The sequence below is a fragment of the Caretta caretta genome, chromosome 5 (assembly GCF_965140235.1).
Source record: "Caretta caretta isolate rCarCar2 chromosome 5, rCarCar1.hap1, whole genome shotgun sequence".
Lineage (NCBI taxonomy): Eukaryota > Metazoa > Chordata > Testudines > Cheloniidae > Caretta > Caretta caretta.
Genome location: NC_134210.1, coordinates 121353781 through 121374714, shown reverse-complemented (window position 1 = coordinate 121374714; position 20934 = coordinate 121353781). Strand labels below are relative to the sequence as shown.

The 20934-nt window shown below is 38.9% G+C and overlaps 1 protein-coding gene across 9 annotated transcripts in view; it reads right to left on the bottom strand.

The window, feature by feature from the left end:
* SMC2 (structural maintenance of chromosomes 2) overlaps positions 1–20934 on the bottom strand; it is a 51163-nt gene that overhangs the window by 6567 nt on the left and 23662 nt on the right. For all 9 annotated transcript variants that reach the window (XM_075128842.1, XM_075128841.1, XM_048850799.2 and 6 more), the window contains 17 exons: positions 20411–20449; positions 20086–20196; positions 19702–19746; positions 18751–18984; positions 16147–16296; positions 12929–13162; positions 11143–11302; positions 10088–10205; positions 8677–8815; positions 8026–8145; positions 7332–7536; positions 5280–5415; positions 3510–3634; positions 2533–2726; positions 2034–2177; positions 1514–1708; positions 783–983 (listed from right to left, as the gene is read on the bottom strand). In XM_075128842.1, the coding sequence (XP_074984943.1) occupies positions 783–983; positions 1514–1708; positions 2034–2177; positions 2533–2726; positions 3510–3634; positions 5280–5415; positions 7332–7536; positions 8026–8145; positions 8677–8815; positions 10088–10205; positions 11143–11302; positions 12929–13162; positions 16147–16296; positions 18751–18984; positions 19702–19746; positions 20086–20196; positions 20411–20449 (2550 nt within the window). The remainder of the gene's footprint in view (positions 1–782; positions 984–1513; positions 1709–2033; positions 2178–2532; positions 2727–3509; positions 3635–5279; positions 5416–7331; positions 7537–8025; positions 8146–8676; positions 8816–10087; positions 10206–11142; positions 11303–12928; positions 13163–16146; positions 16297–18750; positions 18985–19701; positions 19747–20085; positions 20197–20410; positions 20450–20934) is intronic.

Sequence of the window (20934 nt, the reverse complement as noted above, 5' to 3'; positions counted from 1 at the left end):
GTTCAATTAGAGAAAATTGGTCTCAATTAACGTTGTACTGGATATGTTTGGCTGTAATCCTGTAAATACTCAAATGCTTAACTTTAAGCATGTGAATAGGCCTACTTAAAAGAGTAAACTTAAGAATGTGTGTATAACTTCTTGCAGAATCAAGGCTTTCAGTAATTTATTCTAAAATATATTCTAGAAATTTGCTACAACAATTAACAAAAGGGTGAAACTAAACCCTGAGGGACACTTCTCTCCCTCATGTGAATAGTGGGTCATTGTCATTTTTACCTATTAATTGGTACAAAAGGATAATTTCTCCTAACTGCGAAAAATGCACCAACCCTAGCCAACTATAGTGATACTAAAATGTCAACTGGCCAATTCTTCCTGAAACACCATGGACTACAGCCCATATTTTTGGCAAGGTTTTCATTTGGATTTAATACTCAATCAAGCATTGCAGTAGACATAGTAATGCTGGACTGATATACTCAGACTTAGAATGGAACTTTTTAGAAGGAAACTAACCTTTTGTCACTGAAAGTCAGGATTTTCCTGAATATCAATTGCTGATGCACAGTCAGTTAAAAATATATTAGCATCCAAGAATAAATAAAATGGGTCATGCTATTGACTTCTGAATTAGACAATGTGTAAAGCTTAAGCAAACCACTTTACTTCTGTGGGGCATTGAATAGTACTGTGCAGGTGATAGAAATTACACTGCCCCTAAACAAAGAGATATGCCACAAATTGTCCAGACTCTTGAGGTTAAAGCAAGAAATCTTTACCCTTTCTTCTGCCTCTGAAAGCATGTTCATAGCTCTCATATTGACATTTCTTCCCAACTTCTCTTTTTTTTCCTGTAGTTTCTGCAGCCTCTGGCCTGCTTCTTTAGGATTGTTAGTTTTAAAATCATACGCTGTGTTAGGCTGGCCAAAAAGTTGTTTCTCTGAAGCTATCCACTCATAGTCTTTCAACAGTTTAGCCACCTGGAAACATGCACAAACGTACACATGTTGAGAGCATTTACATGAAAAATATCAGCATCCTAAGTTGTTCTACAACATTAAACCTCAGTATACAAAATGCAGCTTTATTGAGCATCAAAAGAACACTGGCTTGTATCAAGTGCTGAAGAAAAGTCAGGAAGGTCAAAACATGAGGAAAGTTTTTGAATAGGAGTTTGACCTTGTGACTTGAACTTAGATTTCCCAAATGGCAACACAATGCTCTGCCACTGTGTCTCCAAGTCAACCTTCTTTAATAGGTACTTGGTTTGTCCGACAGATATGACATCTGCTTCATTGGTTGTCTCCCATACTGATATGCTCTGTTTGCCTATGGGACAATGTATGGATAAACACTTGTGACTTTTCCCTCCTCTGAGATGTTTCTCAGAGTTCAGGATGTACCAGTATAACAATGCTTATTAGATAAAGGAGAATATTTCCGTGGCCCATGGTGACTGAAATAACCACCTCTGGTTACGGAGGCAAAGACGGGTAGAGTTCTGGGATACCTTGGCAGCAGCATCAGTAGTTTCTCGCTTGTGTTTGTTTATGTTATGTTCTAGCTCTTTAACCTTAAGCTGTGATTCATTATTTTGTTCTCTATATTTTACAGCCTCTGCAGATTTGTCTTTAATTTCTTTATCCTGAGCTGTGATTACTTCCTTTTGCTTAGCCAGCTCCTCCTGAGCTTTCTTTACAGATGCCTGGAAAACAAAGGAGACAATCACTTCTCTTTTTTAACCAATGTATATTATACCTTTATTATGAATCAAGGAAAATGACTAGAAGGAAAAAAGGGGAAAATACAGAAATTCTTTGAGGGTGAAATTCAGTCAAAGGATAAAAAGGCTGCAGAAAGGTCCTATAGGCTATGAACTTCTTGTGTGGTGGGAGGAAAAATCCATATCAAATTGAATAATCTATAGTATGAGGTTTAATAGTCTTCCTTCCCAGCTACACACAGATGGAAAAATATCAGAACCAAGTTGTCTTTGGTATCGAAAGTACCTCCGGTTTTGCCAGACCTACCTTTGTCTTGGACACCTCAGATGCCATAGCATCAATCTGATCCTGGTAGGATTTGATAGCTTCATTTACAGCCTCAATCTGTTGTTTATAGGAGGCCTGTTCTCGCCTTAGCTCTTCTAATTCCAGAACTAAAGCTTCAACTTCCTAAACAGAGGACATGTTGAACACGTATTAAGGACTACACTTGAATAGAAAGATTTAATATTCAGCTTGCTTCTGAGTAAAGGCTGCAGAAGAAAGGTTGAAAGTCAAGGGCGCCACAACCACAACTATAATATCATTATAATCAGACAGCCGCACAAAGGGAGGATGGAGCATATTTATGATTCTAGAACAAATCATGTATCACCAATTTCTATGTATGTCGATGACTACAAAATAATATCCAAGTACTGAAACTGATAAGGTTTAAGAGAATCATAAACCTCCACATACACTTCTGCTCCACTATGGCCATTTTTCAGGATTGTTAAACTTGCTACCAACAGTGCTGTTTTACCTGCTGCTTTTCTTTCATTTTTTTGCTGGAAGCATCTGCCTTTTTTTTGGCACCATCTAGCTTCTGCTGGGCATCTTTCAATTCTTTCTCACGCTCCACTTCGGCATTTTTCATTTTGTTCTCCAGCACTTTATATTTTTCTTCGGCCTTTTTTTGGATTTCCTTGGTTTTCTTTAGTGTCTCTTCACTTTCCTCTGAATCGAAAAGTATAGTATTGAACCTGAGAGTTCTTCCAGCCCAACTAAACTTCTACACACAAACTTATAATTTAGGTGTCAAATCAATTTTAACAAAGGCTTAGTACAAAAAAAGGGCTAATAAGAATTTTTACTAAGTTATGAGATCAGCAATTTCAGTGTTCCCTTGTTCATGGGTCAGTGTAAATGTTGCCCAAATACTAACAGCACAAATAAAATATATGGGAGGATAAAGCAAGATTGAAATTCGTTCATTAAGTTAAACAAAATAAATAAGCTCTCCCTTTATATGCCAGATAAATATACATTTTACATACCACAAGATGAACAAATTAATTCACTGAATGGTAGTCTACCAATCTTTGGTATCCTATCAATTCCTTCACTCCTGACAGTGTTTGAGACACTCCCACTACATCTGCCTATTTCTTCCTCTTGAACCCGTATGCTTTTGCTATTCCTTCTTTCCAGATCTCCTTTATCTGTGTGAAAACTAATATTTTTCAAATAATTTCTCAGGATTCAAACTATGTATAGTGCAAATCCTAAATACAAAAAAATTAGCAACCTTAACTGTATCCTCATTTTAGTCAGTCTATTGTTATTTTAATTTGTAACATCTTTTGTATTTGTTAAACAAAAATTCCTACAAAACAAGTTTCAGGTTTTTAATGGCATCTAAAAGCTATTAGCTTTATACAATCTCAAAAGCAAATAAAAGGATTCCACTATGAATAGCCAAATAATGTCCTTCACATTTTCAGCAACTTGCCATCTCACCAATGGTTTTCTTAAGGGTGTCCAGCTCCTCTTGCTGTTTGTGATAGGCACTTTGCTGAAGTTTGGTTTGCAATAGCTCTGCTTCTTCTGATTTCATCTCCCACTGCTGCTTCAGTTGGCGATATCTTAGCAGATTATAGTAGACATAATCAGATGTGTTCGCGTGATAAATTACAGGCATACCACTTATGTAGGGTACATAGAGCTTTATATTTTCGAGCTATACATGAGATAAATTGACAAGTATTTATATTTCCATTTTACAATGAGGAGAATTGAGGCTGAGGATCAGCCATGAATTGGGAGTTTCTGCCTTCAAACCTCATGCCATATCCTTTAGGATAATATGACGAACATTTACACATCTGCAATGATAAACCCTGTATAGTTTCACCAATTATGGTAGAATTCCTTTTATTTGAATGGCCTGGGGGACATCCAAAACATTTGGATAACTGGACACTCGGATAAATGTAAGTGCTATTTTAAACTGGAGTTTCATATTTTCATACTGCAGTGATGCCAGTTCCTGAGGATGGAGGAAACAGGGAAGGAAAGGAGCAGCTGCAGAGGGCAGGGGTCTCCTTGGTGCTGCTTGAGTGCTTCTTGGCACTGAGAGCCCCAGGGGAAGGAGCTAAGCATAGCCCGTGCTATTTGTACTGGTGGTTGTAGAGCTGGGGGCTGAGAGTGCCTAGTGCTGCTTGAGCACTTCCCATGAGGCTCCCGTCTTCTGCAGCAACTTCCCCGCTCCTTCTTTTCTCTCTTCCAGCCTTGGGGACTGGCATGAAATTGAAACTTACAATAGCATGCTCATGTATATGAATGTCTGATTATCCAAAGGCTACGCTGGGGACACACTATGGCTGTGGATAACTAGGATTTTCAGATAAATGGAAAATGTTTGTGCAAACACATTAATAAGAACATAAACCTTACTAGAGCTACTTATCAGTGGCTTAATTAAACGGACTCCTCTTAGTGGGCATGCAGCAACTGCACTATTTATCAAAAAGCAAATAAATGAAGATGTCTAAATGACAACTAAATCTTTTTAGCTGTACAAGAGCAAATTCTCGATGAAAGTGCCATAGAAACATTAAAAACTAAGTTTGAATCTGGTTTGCTCAGTTTATTTGCGTTTTGGGAAAAATCATTAAAATGGTTGAAACGGGGTTTGAAAAATAAGTACAACATGTGCAAAGTGTACTTTATTTTTAAGGACTCTTATTTGCCTACGTATATTTCATAGAAGACCTTTAAATAAAAAGAAAGATTCCACAATTATTTTTAACTGAAATTCACACAGAAATATTTTCTAAGTAAGATCTAATTTAAATTCCCAAATAGCAAATATTTGGGGGGATACTGTTGTAATTTCAGTGTTTTTATAACTCTCACCTACTCTGATTTTATTCTCTAGAAGCTGAAATTCTGGATAGGAGTTACAGAATAGGACCACAGGAAAATCATTTGGCACTTCAGTGAATAGGAAAAGCAGAAAACTGAATACAGTTTTCAGGAAAGCACCAGTGTGTACTAAAATGCTATTTTCCCAAGCATAGCAACAATATAAGCTTTTATTGCTACTATTTTCCTGCAGATGCTGTCCAGAAATCTCCTTGCCTCCCCATGAAATTGTGTAGTGAAGTGGCCACACTATTCTGGCTTTCATACAAAACCTGATCTGATCCTCTGTGCTCCTACAGTATTATATAAATATAAATAAAAGAGAAAAAGAACTTATACAAGCGTCTATATTGTAACCCTTACTTTTCAGCAATGTTCTTTAAGCTTGCCAGCTCCTTTTCTACTGTGTCTAGCTCAGACTCCTTTGTTTTTAATTTTTCTTGAATATCTTTCATTTCCAGAAGCTTGGACAAAACAGGTGTAGACTGTGAGCGTGCACCTGATTAGTGAAAGAAAACAGAAAGCTGAGATTATTGATTGCCTACCATTAATTTCTTAAACTAAAGGATGTGTTTAAAAATTGGGCATGAGAGACACAGCAGACATGAGAGAACAAAACTAGAGTTTCTAAGAAAACCAAAGATTTAACATATAATAGTTCTCACACGGTCAGAGACTATTTTCTGACTCTGGAACTAAAGCATGTTTATCTACAACTATTCTTCTAGATTTCCTGGAATAGAAGTATTACTGGAATCTAGTATTACTGGACTGGAAACTCTCAATGGAACTCAATCCAACTTTTTATGCTATAGTTTAACAAGTTGGGCAACAGTAGGGTACAGTAACTCCTCACTTAACGTTGTAGTTATGTTCCTGAAAAATGCTACTATATTTAAAACACACACAGTATAAGTTTTAAACAAACAATTTAATACTGTACACAGCAATGATGATTGTGAAGCTTAGTTGCGGTGGTGAAGTCAGAGCGTGGGATATTTCCCAGGGAATGCCTTGTTGCTAAATGATGAACTAGCACTCAGCTGACCCCTTAAGGGTTAATACATTGTTGTTAATGTAGCCTCACACTCTACAAGGCAGCACAAATGGAGGGAGGAGACACAATAGATGCATGGCAGTGGCTGCAAACATTCCCTGCGGAAACTGAACCCACGCTGATGAACCCACACTATCCCACTGGGGTGCACCACTCCCTCCACTTTCCAAAGTGCTGGGGGGGGGGGGTGCATGTGTGCGAAAGACAGACACACACACCGTGTGCGAGTGTGAGAGAGAGACATGTAGCATGCGCGTGTGTGAGAGAGCGAGCGAGCGAGACACGCATTGCCCCTTTAAGTATGTTGACTCCACTCTAAGTACTGCCTTTTTCAGTAGATCAACAAGTTGAGACAGCAGCTGCTGCCAGCAAGCTCCCACAGTCCTGAGCCCTGTCGTGTGTGTCCCTGCTCTGCGGAGATGGAGGGCAGGAACAGGGGGACACCCTTACATCAGTACCCCTCTTCCCCACCCCTCCCGGCACAGCAAGCAGGATGCTCCAGGGAGCAGCTCCAAGGCAGAGGGCAGGAGCAGCACATGAGAGAGTGTGGGGAGGGACACTTGAACTGCCCAGCAATTGATAGCCTGCTGGGCGGCTGCTGCACAGGGAACTTAGGGGAGCTGATAAGGGGGACTGCTGGCCCACCCTGGTTCCAAGCCCCCATCAGCTAGCTGCAATGGGCTGCTCTTCCTGCAAGCAGTGGACAAAGCAGGCGGCTGCCAAACAACGTTATAAGGGAATATTGCACAACTTTAAACGAGCATGTTCCCTAATTGATCAGCGACATAACAATGAACCAACGTTAACCGGAATGACATTAAGTGAGGAGGTACTGTACCAGTCTTACTGGATTATTTAATTATGTAATTAATACATTTGTGGGTTTAACTGAAATACTTAATTGAAGATATTTTTTTCCCTGTTAGATGGACTCCCCCTCCTGGTTAAACCTTATGACATATGTTGTTTTGGTAGCAAACAAAAGCTGGTTTATTTTTCCTGGATTGGAACTCCACGATCATCAGACTGATATTTGTCTGTTACATTTGTAAACAGATTATCCAGCACATTTCACGTGCACAGGGAACACAATACAGTCATAACTTTTAATTAAAATAATTTAAATAAGGCAAATAGTTTTGTTCCAGTATTTTCAGTTATGTCTTGCAGAATTCTTTGAATGGCCAGGGACTAACTGGGATTTAACTTTAAGTAGAATACATCTTCAGTCAAATAGATTTCAAAGTTATCCAGTGTAAGGTTCTAAATACAATTTTACTGTTGGCATTTGTTAAAACATCTAAAGCAGTACAATAGTCAGCAGAGATGATATTGTAGGGGAAAAAAATAATGATTACCTCCACTCAGAGTCCCCTGAGGGTCAAAGGTATCTCCTCCAAGAGTGACAGTTCTTTTCATTATAGTTTTGTCAAAAGTCACTTTCTTGGCATTATTCATGTTATCACAGACCAGTGTTGTTCCAAAGACATATTCCATTGCCTTCTGCAGTTCAGATTCATATCCAATCAGAGAGAGGGCCAAATGCACATTATCAGCACCAACCTAACAGTCAAAGGAAATGGTATTAGTGTTCCACAAGAATTAGATAAAGAGTTTTTAAATCCAGTTTCTTGCTCCCCTTATAAAGGTTTTGTAACATATTAGAATTCCTCAATACCATGTACTAATACATCAGCAGCAAGTGTCTTTGAACTATTGACTGTAGGTAAAAACCCTGACTCAATCTCTCCCCTTCTACAGTCAGAGTACTAACAGGCAACACAATCAAATGAGTTCAGCAATGCATCTCTCCCAGACATTATTTGGTTCTCTCCCTTCTTTGTGACTAGCAACACAAAACTTTATTGTTCTGCTCAGTTTCTCCTTCCTCTATCTAAGAGCCAGCTCAGTTCTTTGCCCCACTCCCACTCAGCCCATTGTGCTTTTGCAGAATGGTAACCTTTAGCTAACAAAGCATGTCAATTTTAAGTAACAAAACAAAATAAAATAAAGAAAAACATACACAGCGAAATAATGTATCTAAAGACATACCAAGCGTTTTGCTGCCATCACGGTTTCTTGCCTAATACACTGTGATGAAATTTTATTTAGTGGAATTATGGTGTATCGACGCTTCAGTTCACCTTTTTCTAGCAGTTTTTTACCAACCACCTAAAATTTAGAAAAACATTTTTACATAAGGGTATCAAAACACATGTCAAATTGTGAAAACTAAGACAACTAAAAAAATTTCTTACAGGAATGATACACATACTGGAGAGTAACATTTGGCCTAAGGACACATGACTCCATTGACCTATATTAATTCATACTCACTAAAGGTAAATTCACTACTTGCTAAGGTATCTGCTGAAGGATATCCTATTGGTATGGGCCAAGATTTTTAGTGGTGACTAGGGATTTGATAGGCCTCAAATTTGGGGGTGGGGACCAACTGGAGATACCTTAAAGGGGCCTGATTTTCAGAGTTCAGGTGCTCAGCACTTTCTGAAAACCTGCACCCTTTTAAAGTGTCTGAAGTTGAGACCCCAAGTCACTAATTGCTTTTGAAAATCTGGGCCTTAATGCACAAAGTTTTAACTACACATCTTCCAGGAGTGTCCATAGAAGTTGCATGACTAAATCACAGGGTTGAATACAGCCAAAGGGATGTACTCAAAAGTTATATGTTAAGAAACATACCTCTGTGTCCACCACAATGTTATAGAGTTTTCCCCCAGCTACCACCTCTAGAGCTGTTGCTGTGGAGATCTCTTTCACGGTGATTAGAGAGGCAACAAGCCCTTTGATATGGGTTGGGTTCCAATTTTTTTCTGGATCCCTTAAAATAAATTAAAACTATATGATAAGAAACATAATTTGTATGCTACGATGAAAACAAAATTACGACAAACGCTGAACCCACATATATTAATATAAAAATTCCACAATGTACAGAGATATAATATTCTGAAGCCACAGACAGCTAAAATTATTTTAAAACTTCATAACAAACAAATAAGGTTTTCCAAGTAAACTGTCAGCTGTGGAATAAAGAGAAGAATCCTGCCTTCAACATTGCCTCAAGTTGTTCATAAAACTTGGCACTACAAACAGTTATGCAGAACTGACTTTATTAATAAACTAACGAAATTTGGGAGCATTACTAATATTTCTAATTTACAGACATATTTTGGCGTTAAATTAAAGTTACATGAAGCAAGTCTAATCATTAGGTACGAGGTATAAATCTTTCATTAAAGTAGTTTTTTATATAGTTACATGAAAGAGGTTTGGGGAGATGATAAAGTTCATGAAATTATTTTTTTCTTGAATGTAAGAAGTTATTGAATTTTTATCATTTACATGTTATAACTAGACTTTTAGATTTGAATGAACTTGTCAAAGGCACTATTTAAAGAGGCACACATACAAAATTTAAATATAATAATGGATCATAGCAAACTTTAGACAAACAGAAACAGCAAGTTTCTCTAACTGAAAATACTAATACCTACGGATATTTAAAGAAAACTGCATTTCTCAACAGTGACAGTATAAAACTGATCAGTAATTAGCTGCTATAATATTGCTATGGGAAAAGGATAACTAATCGTTTTGATGCTATATCATCAGAAATTAGCAGGTAACATTAACATTTGCAAGCATATAATAAATGCATCTGCTGTTTTCACTTTTACTTGTCCCAGTGGATAGTGCACCAGACTGTGGCTCAGGAGACCTAGCTCTGCCACTGGCAGGATGGACCTTTGGGCAATCATGTTACTTCTTCATACCCCAAATTCCCCATCTGTAAAAAGTAGATAATGATATTTACCGCCTTTGTAAAGTGCTTGGATATCCATGTGTAAAAAGAGCCGTGTAAGTGCCAGGTAATATATTATTGTCCTAAATACCCAGGCAGATTAATCATGCCATAACTGAAAGTCAGTAATGGAAAGGGAAGCAAACTATTTATATACCAATAGCAAAACAATGACTTCCTGAATTGTCATCCTCCTGAGTTCACACAATTTTATAGAAGTTTCTAGAGGACTTTTCTTTTTTTAAATAGATGTTTAGTGAACATTAGAGTACAATTCTGAGGCCTTACTTATATTCAAAACGTAGACTGGGAAACTTGGCCATTAAGGCTTCATATAACTCTCTCAACTGATAGACGTCACGAGACAGCTCTCTCCGTTTTGCTAAAAGAGTTTCTTCTTTTTTGTCTAAAAGAGCCAAACAAACATATCACTGAACTTTTTAGCCACTCTTTGCAGATTTAGATATGAAGCAGTTTAGAAGCAGGTACACAGCAAGTAGCCCAAGGCATAATGAGAAGTCCTTTCTTCTTCCAAGATTCTTACAGCTATAATTTAAGCAAAATACTGGCACCCAAATATTCCAAACAGACATAAATCAGAAACTTGGAACTTTGCAAGCTTCAATGAGATTTATAGAAAAACAATAATTGGTACTTTTAGCTAAATAAATGCACTTTTTGCAGTGAGGACATACACAAAAAATTCCAAGACACTTTACCTTGCTTAGGACAACATTTTCCAACTTAGGTGCCTAAACTAAGGCACTTAAACTAGTTAGATTTTCAGAAATGGCAAACACTGGCATTTGCTATTGACTTTGGGCTGGATTTTCATTTACAGTAGAGCCCCTGTACACTCTGGCTCTGCATTTGCACTGTAAAGGGGCCTCAAATTGGATGTGAGATATACTTATGTTGACAGAGTGGTGTGAAGGTGCCTTAATGAAAATGCATCATTGCCCTTTACTGGGAAGAGGTTGGGGGAAAGTTTTAGTCTGGTGTCCCAATTTAAATACCCAGAATTGTAAATCTTGGCCTATAAGTTTAAACTAGTATGCTTTTACCTTCAACATGCAATCATACAGCCCCAACCTGCAGCCCAGTGATCTATGAACTCTGACCTGCTACAAGTAAGAAAGCTGCATATTTTCCCATCTAATTCTATTGTGCTAGCTCCACTATACTAGTAACCATTCATTAAAATGGCAGAAATATTAATTTCTTCAGAGTTCTCTTCCTATATTTTCAGGCTCTTTCTTCACACCAGGTTCTTCTAGATCGTCCTAGACTTCCACCCATCAATCCCAAAATTGCTATTCTTGCAGTAAGTCAGTACCACAAACCTTCATAGTTTAGCTTTTTCATTTCATTTTCTAGTTTTTCTTTCAGCTTTTTGACAGCTTCAAATGCTTCTTGATCTTTCTTGTAGCCACTATCCATCTTTTTTACTTCTGCTTGTTTTGTCTTTAATTCTTGTTGAGCATGTTTCAACTTCATTTGAGCCTATAGTGAAATACAGGACAAATACAGAACCTGGAGGTTTTCAGATAGTATGTTGTATAGATTTAGAATGTCTACATTATCAGTGTGCTTGGGTTATCATTCAGGATCCTTATCACTTACAGTAGTGTCAAATAGCATCCTTGGCATTTAAAAACACAGTGCAATAGTAGATGGGGGAGAGAGTTTGAAAATAAAAATATTATATTGTGCATCTCTCTGTTATTTTAGGTCATATATTAAAAGGCAGGATGGGGGAAGGTTTCAGAGAAGGTAATGAATAGGGTTAGTAAATGAATGAAAAGGAGTAGGCCCCCTTTAGGGTTTTTCAAAACCACATTTCTTTAGATGAGTCATTGACCACATTCCTCACTAAGGACTAAGCATATATTAAGTTTGAAGTTTTAATTTAAAACATTGCATTAATATGCGGCTCCTTGTATAGGCACAGACTCTGGGGCTGGAATTTACAGGTGTCAACTTTCCAATGGGCCAGGGGGTGCTCACTGCTCAACCCCTGGCTCTGCCACAGGCCCTGCCCCCACTCCACCCCTTCCAGTCCCCTCCCCATAGCCTGCCATGCCCTCGCTCCTCCCCCTCCCCCCCCAGAGTCTCCTGCACATCAGAAACTGCTGATCAGGAGGGATGCTGATCAGGGGCTGCTGACATATTACTGTGGCTCTTTGGCAATGTACATTGGTAAATTCTGGCCCCTTCTCAGGCTCAGGTTGGCCACCCCTGGTTTAGTATGAATGAACCAAATGACTATTATTAAGGCTATATCTTCATTAGAAATGCTCCAAGAGTGCCACTGTAGCACTTCAGTGTAGACACTCATTACAGCGACAGGAAGGGTTCTCCCATTGGTGTAGTTAATCCATCTCCCTGAGAGGTGGCACGTAAGTCAACAGAAGACTTCTTCCTTCGCCCTTGTGCTGTCTACACCGAGGGGTGGGGTGGTTAGGTCAGCTTAACTACATCACTTAGGGATGTGAATTTTTCACACCCCGAGAGACGTAGCTCCGTCAACGTAACTTTTTAGTCTAGATCTGGCATAAATTAGAATACCAACATATCTTGCCACAGATCTGCATGATTTAAAATTAAGATTAATCTTTTCATAACTACCAGGACCAAAATCAGGACTTCCAGAGCTCCCACCCCACTAAAAACACTGAGTGACAAAGAGAACAAGTAGCCATCTACTGAGCAAGACTGATCAATGAATTTTTATAAGTCTGGTTTTCATATATACAGTGGATTTAGGGCTTTAATATAGCTTGAACTGGTTACATTTAATTTTAAACAATTAATGTAAACATAAAAAAATAAATTACAGGACATTGACGTTAAAATTAAAAGCACCGAGTACCATGACTTTTTCTTTTTTAAATCTAAAATTCTAATTTTTGTATTTTTTCTCATGTCAGTGCCATGGCTTTTCCTAATGTATGTTAATACAATATGCTATCATGCACTGCCTGTTACAGAACATCCCTGTAAAGCATTTTTTGATAACCAAATGGAATGTTGCTGAGCAAGCTTTTCAAGACAAAGTTCATAAAAACATCAGTGCTTGTTTGGGACATGGTTAGCTTCTATTCTTACCTGCTTAGCTTCTATTCTTACCTGCTTAGCCTCCGTTTCTGCTTTACTAATGTCATTCTTGCACGTCATCATCTGTCCAGCAAGGGTTGCTTCTTCACCATCTTCATTGCTGGACAGACCCGCAGATACGGCATTAAAATGTTGCTGTGCAGCAACCAAAGCATTTGTATCTTTATCACTTGCCTCCTGCAGAGCATTGAGCCCATCTTTTATCTTCTTTACTTCCTTCTCCTTGGCCACTAAAGCCTTAGAATCCTTTAGCAAAACAAATCAGATCAATCAGATTCATTTGAGAGAGTAACATCAACTTGAAATCTAAACAGTATTGAAAAATAAGTTACAAATAGTTTAAAGCATTAAGTTCCCAAGCCCCCTTGCCAGTCTTTGTGGTTGTACAATCATATATTTATATTTTTTAAATGTTTTCTTGCCCCTATTCTTGCATGAAAGAGCCACACACAGAGGGCAAATACGAAGTGTTGCACAAAATACACTGGAAAAATAAATTACTGTAACTGATACAGATGAGAGGGGAAAAGTTTTTTTTAAGTATTATATCTTTTTACCTGTTACTGTTACCAATGACAGAAATGTGAACCTTGACACTCATTTAATCTTCAGAGCATCCATATTCTCATAGAGCACATATTTTAAAGCTATTGTGATCCTCCCTGAACTTCATAAAAAAAATAATACTAGCTGAGGGGGCCTATTCTGTTCATGCACACACCTAATTCCTAATGGGAAATATATTCTTTATATCAGGCTACACATGAACACCAAGTTTAAAACAAAATCTGTCTCTCAGGTGATACTGAAGGGGGAAGTCAAATCTTTATTAAAGGGCAAGTTTAGACTACTTTATATAATACATGATATTGTAAAAAGGCAATGCCACTTACTCTTTATCTCTACAGAATACAGATCCTGGACTTCAGAAAAGCAGACTGACTCCCTCAGGGAACTGATGGGCAGAATCCCTTGGGAGGCTAATACGAGAGGGAAAGGAGTCCAGGAGAGCTGGCTGTATTTTAAAGAAGCCCTATTGAGGGTGCAGAAACAAACCACCCCGATGTGCAGAAAGAATAGCAAATATGGCAGGCAACCAGCTTGGCTTAACAGAGAAATATATGGTGAGCTTAAACACAAAAAGGAAGCTTACAAGAAGTGGAAACTAGAACAGATGACTAGGGAGGAGTATAAAAATATTGCTTGAGCATGCAGGGATGTAATCAGGAAGGCCAAAGCACAATTGGAGTTGCAGCTAACAAGGAAGGGTAACGAGAAGGGTTTCTACAGGTATGTTAGCAACAAGAAGGTGGTCAGAGAAAGTATGGGACCCTTACTGAATTGGGGAGGCAACCTAGTGATGGATGATGTGGAAAAAGCTGAAGTACTCAATGCTTTTTTTGCCTCGGGCTTCACAGACAAGGTCAGCTCCCAGACTGCTGCGCTGGGAAGCACAGTAAGGGGAGAAGGTAAGCAGCCCTCAGTGGTGAAAGAACAGGTTAAGGACTATTTAGAAGAGTTGGACATACACAAATCCATGGAGCCGGATGCAATGCATCTGAGGGTGCTGAAGGAGTTGGCTGATATGATTTCAGAGCCATTGGCCATTATCTTTGAAAACTCATGGCAATCAGGGGAGGCCCTGGACAATCGGAAAAAGGCAAATATAGTACCCATCTTTAAAAAAGGGAAGAAGGAGAATCCAGGGAACTACAGACCAGTCAGCCTCACCTAAGTCCCCAGAAAAATCGTGGAGCAGGTCCTCAAGGAATCCATTTTGAAGCACTTGGAGGAGAGGAAGGTGATCAGGAACAGTCAACATGGATTCACCAAGGGCAAGTCATGCCTGACTAACCTAATTGACTTCTATGATGAGATAACTGGCTCTGTGGATATGGGGAAAGCGGTAGACGTGATATACCTTGACTTTAGCAAAGCTTTTCATACGGTCTCCCACAGTATTCTTGCCAGCAAATTAAAGAAGTATGGATTGGATGAATGGACTACAAGGTGGATAGAAAGCTGGCTAGCTCGTCGGGCTCAACGTGTAGTGATCAACAGCTCAATGTCTAGTTGGCAGCCAGTATCAAGAGGAGTGCCCCATGGGTCGGCCCCATGGGTTCAACATCTTCATTAATAATCTGGATGATGGGATGGATTGCACCCTCAGCAAATTTGTGGATGACACTAAAATGGAGGGAGAGGTAGATATGCTGGGGGTGGGGATAGGATCCAGAGTGACCTAGATTAATTGGAGGATTGGGCCAAAAGAAATCTGATGAAGTTCAACAAGGACAAGTGCAGAGTCCTGCTCTTAGGATGGAAGAATCCCATGCATTGCTACATGCTGGGAACTGACTGACTAAGCGGCAGTTCTGCAGAAAAGAACCTGGATTACAGTGGATGAGAAGCTGGATATGAGTCAGCAGTGTGCCCTTGTTGCCAATGCTAACGGCATATTGGGCTGCATTAGTAGGAGCACTGCCAGCAGATCGTGGGAAGTGATCATTCCCCTCTATTTGGCACTAGTGAGGCCACATCTGGAGTACTGTGTCCAGTTTTGGGTCCCCCACTACAAAAAGGATGCGGACAAATTGGAGAGAGTCCAGCGGAGGGCAACGAAAATCATCAGGGGGCTGGGGCACATGACTTACGAGGAGAGGCTGAGGGAACTGGGCTTGTTTAGTCCGCAGAAGAATGAGGGGGGGATTTCATAGCAGCCTTCAACTACCTGAAGGGGGGTTCCAAAAAGGATGGAACTTGGCTGTTCTCAGTGGTGGCAGATGACAGAACAAGGAGCAACAGTCTCAAGTTGCAGTGGGGGAGGATATTAGGTAAAACTATTTCACTAGGAGGGTGGTGAAGCATTGGAATGGGTTACCTAGGGAGGTAGTGGAATCTCCATCCTGAGAGGTTTTTAAGGCCCAGCTTGACAAAGCCCTGGCTGGGATGATTTATTTGGGGTTGGTCCTGCTTTGAGCAGGGTGTTGGACTAGATGACCTCCTCAGGCATCTTCCAACCCTAATCTTCTATGATTCTATCCTTGTGGCGCCCTGGCATGTTTATGCCAGACATTTGTCCCAGCGCTCTTATCCCTCTTGGACATACATTACAGAAAAGTAATAAATAAAATCACAACATACAGCTATTATATATTACTGAAGATGTTTGTAGTGCATCAGTTTAAATATTTTCCTGAAGTTTTAAAAACAAGGGCCTTACTGTTTACCTCCTCCATGCTTTTTACTAATTCTTTACATTTCTTCTCTTCATTTTTAAAGTTTTGCTTCTTGAGATCAAGAGCACTTTGTGCTTTTGTATCAACTCTCTGAGTTTCTGCAAGAACATCTTCCAGTGAACGGAGTACACCACCAACTTCCTATAACCAAGGCAAAAAAAAAATGTAATTCATACTACAAGAAACCTGTATAATAATCATATGATATTGTACATTCTATTCAGCTGCATTGAGGAAGAAAAAAAAAGAGATTAAAACCAAATTTCCTTACCACTGTCACTTAAAATTCTTTTAGTTTTAATCATTATAATTACAAATAGGGACCTATCAAATTCACGGCCCCACTTTGGTTAATTTCACGGTCATAGGATTTTAAAAATCGTATATTTTAAATCTGAAATTTCATGATGATGTAACTGTAGGGGTCCTGACCCAAAAGGGAGTTGGGGGGAGCACAAGATTATTGTGGGGCGGGGAGTGTCGCAGTATTGCCACTGTTATTTCTGCACTGCTGCTGGCAGCGCCGTTGCCTCCAGTGCTGGTTTCCCATCCAACAGACGCCACTCTCTGCCTGCCCGGCTCTGAAGGCAGCAGCGCAGCAGTAAGAGTAGCAATACTGCAACCCTTCCCAACAATAACCTTGCAACCTCCCCCACAACCTCCTTTTGGATTGGGACCCCCAGTTAGGGAAACGCTGGTCTCCCCACCGTGAAATCTCTATAGTATAGGGTAGAAGTACCAAAAAGACCAGATTTCACGGTTCATGACGTGTTTTTCACAGCCGTGAATTTGGTAGGGCCCTAATTATAAATCAAGTTTATTTTTCACTATTTATGCTGTTCACTTGATGCAAATCTCTGTGCAATGAACACACAGAGCAAATAGCTACATTTAAAAAAAAAAAAATCAGTTTCAAGTAAGCTTGACTTCCAGGTTTGGATTTGGTAGCAAGGTGCTGCTATATTTGGGTTTAAATAATACAGGGCAACGTTTCAAAAGCCTACGTTTAAGAATCGTTTCATTGGAGCTGGAAAATATGGTAGAAACATTTCCATTATCTTGCACGAATGCTTATTTTTATAAAAGCTGAATTCTGAGCCCAATTTGACTTGCTGAAGTGTCTTTTAACCACAATATAAAGTACACAAATAACATTTTTGTCATTTTACATTAAAGAGTGGATGGGAGGCATCAGAGAATGAATGGTTTTCCAATGGATCTAGAAGGATTTTCATTCATTTATTCTGAACTGTGGCATTTATTTCTCTTCGAGTAAATAAGTTGCCTTTCAGATATCTTCTCTCTGGTTGGACATCTCCCCCTCTTTCAAAGATACAAGAATGTTCATTCTCAAAATGACAGGGTTTTCTGAGTTTTAGAACGTCTGAATGTGAATCTTCCACACCAATCAAAGATCTACTTCCACAAATATTATTTATTTCACATGAGACGAGCTACTCACATGCGTAAATATACACAGAATCAGGGCCTAAGTATGCTAAACTATGTTCCTATTTCCACTGGCATGGAAAATAGAAATTGTGAGAATATGACTGCACTTGGCTTAGTTCTTCTACAGTTATAATGCCATTAAGATAACCACATAATCTGGTGTTAGGTGACCTATAAAATATCAGTGTTTATATCATAATAAAATATAATTCTTATTCTTTATTAATGGATGCCGCCAAATAGAAATCTACTCAATCTCAAAAAGATGCTCAAGAACTACAAAATCCCTCTGCCAACTTTTGTGGTGTATAGTCTTATTTTCTTTATCTTAATGCTATTTTGTCACAAGCCAACTAAACTCAAATAACTATCAAATGAAAAAAGTAAAAATAAAAAGCCTGAAAAGACAGTATTTCTAATCTTTCAGTTATCTTAGGTATTACTGGTAACGATAGGATGTAAAATATTTTAGATGGAAGTATAATTATTAAATCAAGTGTGTCTTTCACATAATGGCTAAGAATTACAGTATGTAGTGTATAAACATAAGCATATAAAACCCAAAGGAAATCGTTCTCTCCTAAATTCCCTCTAAGCTGCTCAGCCACCTATTAAGTCCCGTGCAGGGGCTCAGGGCTGCAGTGGGGAGAGGTGCCCCTTCCTCAGCCCCGAGTAGCTGCGGTGAGAGACGGCTGGGGGGAGTCCTCCTCTCCCCACCACAGCCCTGAGGCAGCCTGCACCCCAAGCCCCTCATCCCCGGCCCCACCCCAGAGCCCATAGAACCCTTACACCTCAACCCTCTGCCTTGAGCCCCCTTTCACACCCCAAACCCCTCATCCCTGGCCCCAACCCAGAGCCCGAACCCTCTGCCCCAGCCCTGAGCCCCCTCCTGCAGTCCGAACCCCTCAGCCCCACCCCCACCACATTAATTTTGTTCTGTGCACCAATATGAAGGTGATGTGTCACACATCACCTCTATATTGGTGCACATAACAAAATTCATTCCGCGCATGAATGTAAAATATTACAGGGAACACTGGTTCTCTCTATATATTTTAATTCCGAGAAATGAAGTTATTCCTTTCAAATTTAATCCCTTGTGTTAATATATACATCAACATAAACATATTTGTGTTCACTTACCTGATCTCTCTTCTTTTCCATCTCTGCTATTTCTTTGTTAAGTTCCTTCACCTTTTTCTCATTCTCAGCCATTGTTTCCTGAAGTTTCGCTATGTTAGCCTGCATTTCCTTTAACTCATCAGCAGAACGTACCTTCGTCTCTTCAGCCAAGACAAACTGATATGCAACATAGAGACGGCTTAAGTGTTCTATCTCTCGCATTACCTTTTGGTACTCTAAATAGGATGATCGTTCCTGAAAGAAAGGGCCACCAATAAAAATAAGCCATCATTAAAAGTTTTTTGTAATACGCCCATGGTATTTCTAAAAAGTTCTGTATAACTTTATGATCAATATTTGTAGCTATACAAGCCAAGGCGAGTAATTAAATCTCATGCTTCAAAGGATATATGTCAATTCCCCTAGAGGGATGAGAAAGCAAGGAAGGATTCTCCTTTCCTACATACAGTAGTACCCAACTGGCTATATGCGTTACACTTTTGCCTTCCTCTGAAGCATCAAATGCATTATACATACACATGCCTGCTTAGCAAAATGTTAGCAAATGTTTGCACAGTACAGGCTGTTGTATTAGCATCAACACTTGGATATCCTTTTATGAACCAAGTTAAAACTTCATCTTGCAATTGTCTTCGAGTTTTTTTTCTCCATAATTTCTTGCAGGTCCTGAATGGCCAATGTTACCATTATAATTAGACATTTGAAAATAAAATATCATCTCTATAAACCATGTTTTCCACATTAAAAAGATATTCAGACTAGAAATGTGTGTAGATGTTTTAGAGTCTAGGAGAGCATTTTGTTTCAAAAAATGAATCATTGAAGAGATTATCCAAGTTAGTCATGCTATTTTCCAATATTTTAAAAATTGGCCCCCAGTGTAATTTCACCCAGCAGAACACTAAGTCTGTTTAAAAGCCAAAAATGTATTTCTGGTCTAATGATCGGTACCTCTTTCAGTTTCTGTAAGGTTGGAGTGATTTCTTCCTCTAAAATCTGAAACATAAAAAATAGAATATATTTTCAGATTCTTAAATCTGAAAACTCTCACAAATCCTACTACTCTGACCACATGCACATTGCCTTAGGCAGAAAAAGCAAACTTTCCACAAACCATAAATATACAACAAATGGGGGCAGGGGAAAGAGAAGGGACCATGGTGGTGCAAATGGGTCAAGTACAGCCTCTTCTATTGTGGCAGAGAAGCTTTTGTTCTTTCTAAGGCTACACAACAGTCAATTGAGTCATTCAAGTCACCTTACAACTGCTATCATTGATGGTTATTCAATTTATGTAAAGCATTAAAAAGCCACACAATTGCAAACACGTAGTACCGTTTGAATTTCTTTCAGTTTTGCCTCTTTTTTCTCTATAGTTTTCTGGGCAGCTATTTTCTTGCACTCATACATCCTTGTACCAGCTGCTTCTTCAATCATAGCTAAAATCTGGAAAAACAAAAACAAAAACAAAAGAAAACCTACCCACCAAGCTTATGAAATTGCTTCAAAATCACCAGTGTTAAACAAAAAATTTTCCCTCCCCACCTTTCTTCAAAATACAGTTCCAACAGTCCTGAGCAAACAGTCAACTCAAAATTTTACACATATAAAGGATATCAAGAAAAAAGAGAAAGAAAGGAAACGTCAGCTGTGTTCTCACCTCTGGAGGTTTCATGTTTAGAACCTTGGTAATTCGTCCCTGGAAATAGAGGCAAAAATATTATGGCCCTTAAACTCAAAGTGCACTAAACTGTCATATAAAGTGTAAGATTTTTATATATTAAATTCTCAATCAAAACTTTATCAGGTAGTATAATAATTTTTTAAAGATAAATTTATTCTGTCTAAAAGAACAAACCTGGTTTTGCTTCAGTTATCTCATTCTTGAAAGTTCAGATTCAAATCTGAAACAGCTTGTGTCTCATTACAGTCAGCTGGTAAGTATTATGTGCTATACTTTATAACTTTGCTTATGCTGTGTCCCGCTATACATAGTTACACTGATCAGGCACATTGCTTTCACTCCCTGTTTGGAATCTCTTACTGACTGACTGATTTTGATTAAATTCTTAGTCACAGATTGGCTTTTGAGAGATTTGATGTCAGTCAATATGTGGAAGCCTCTGTGGTAATAGAAACAATGTATAGAGCTAATGTAAAGCAAAATTCCCAAATCCAGCAACA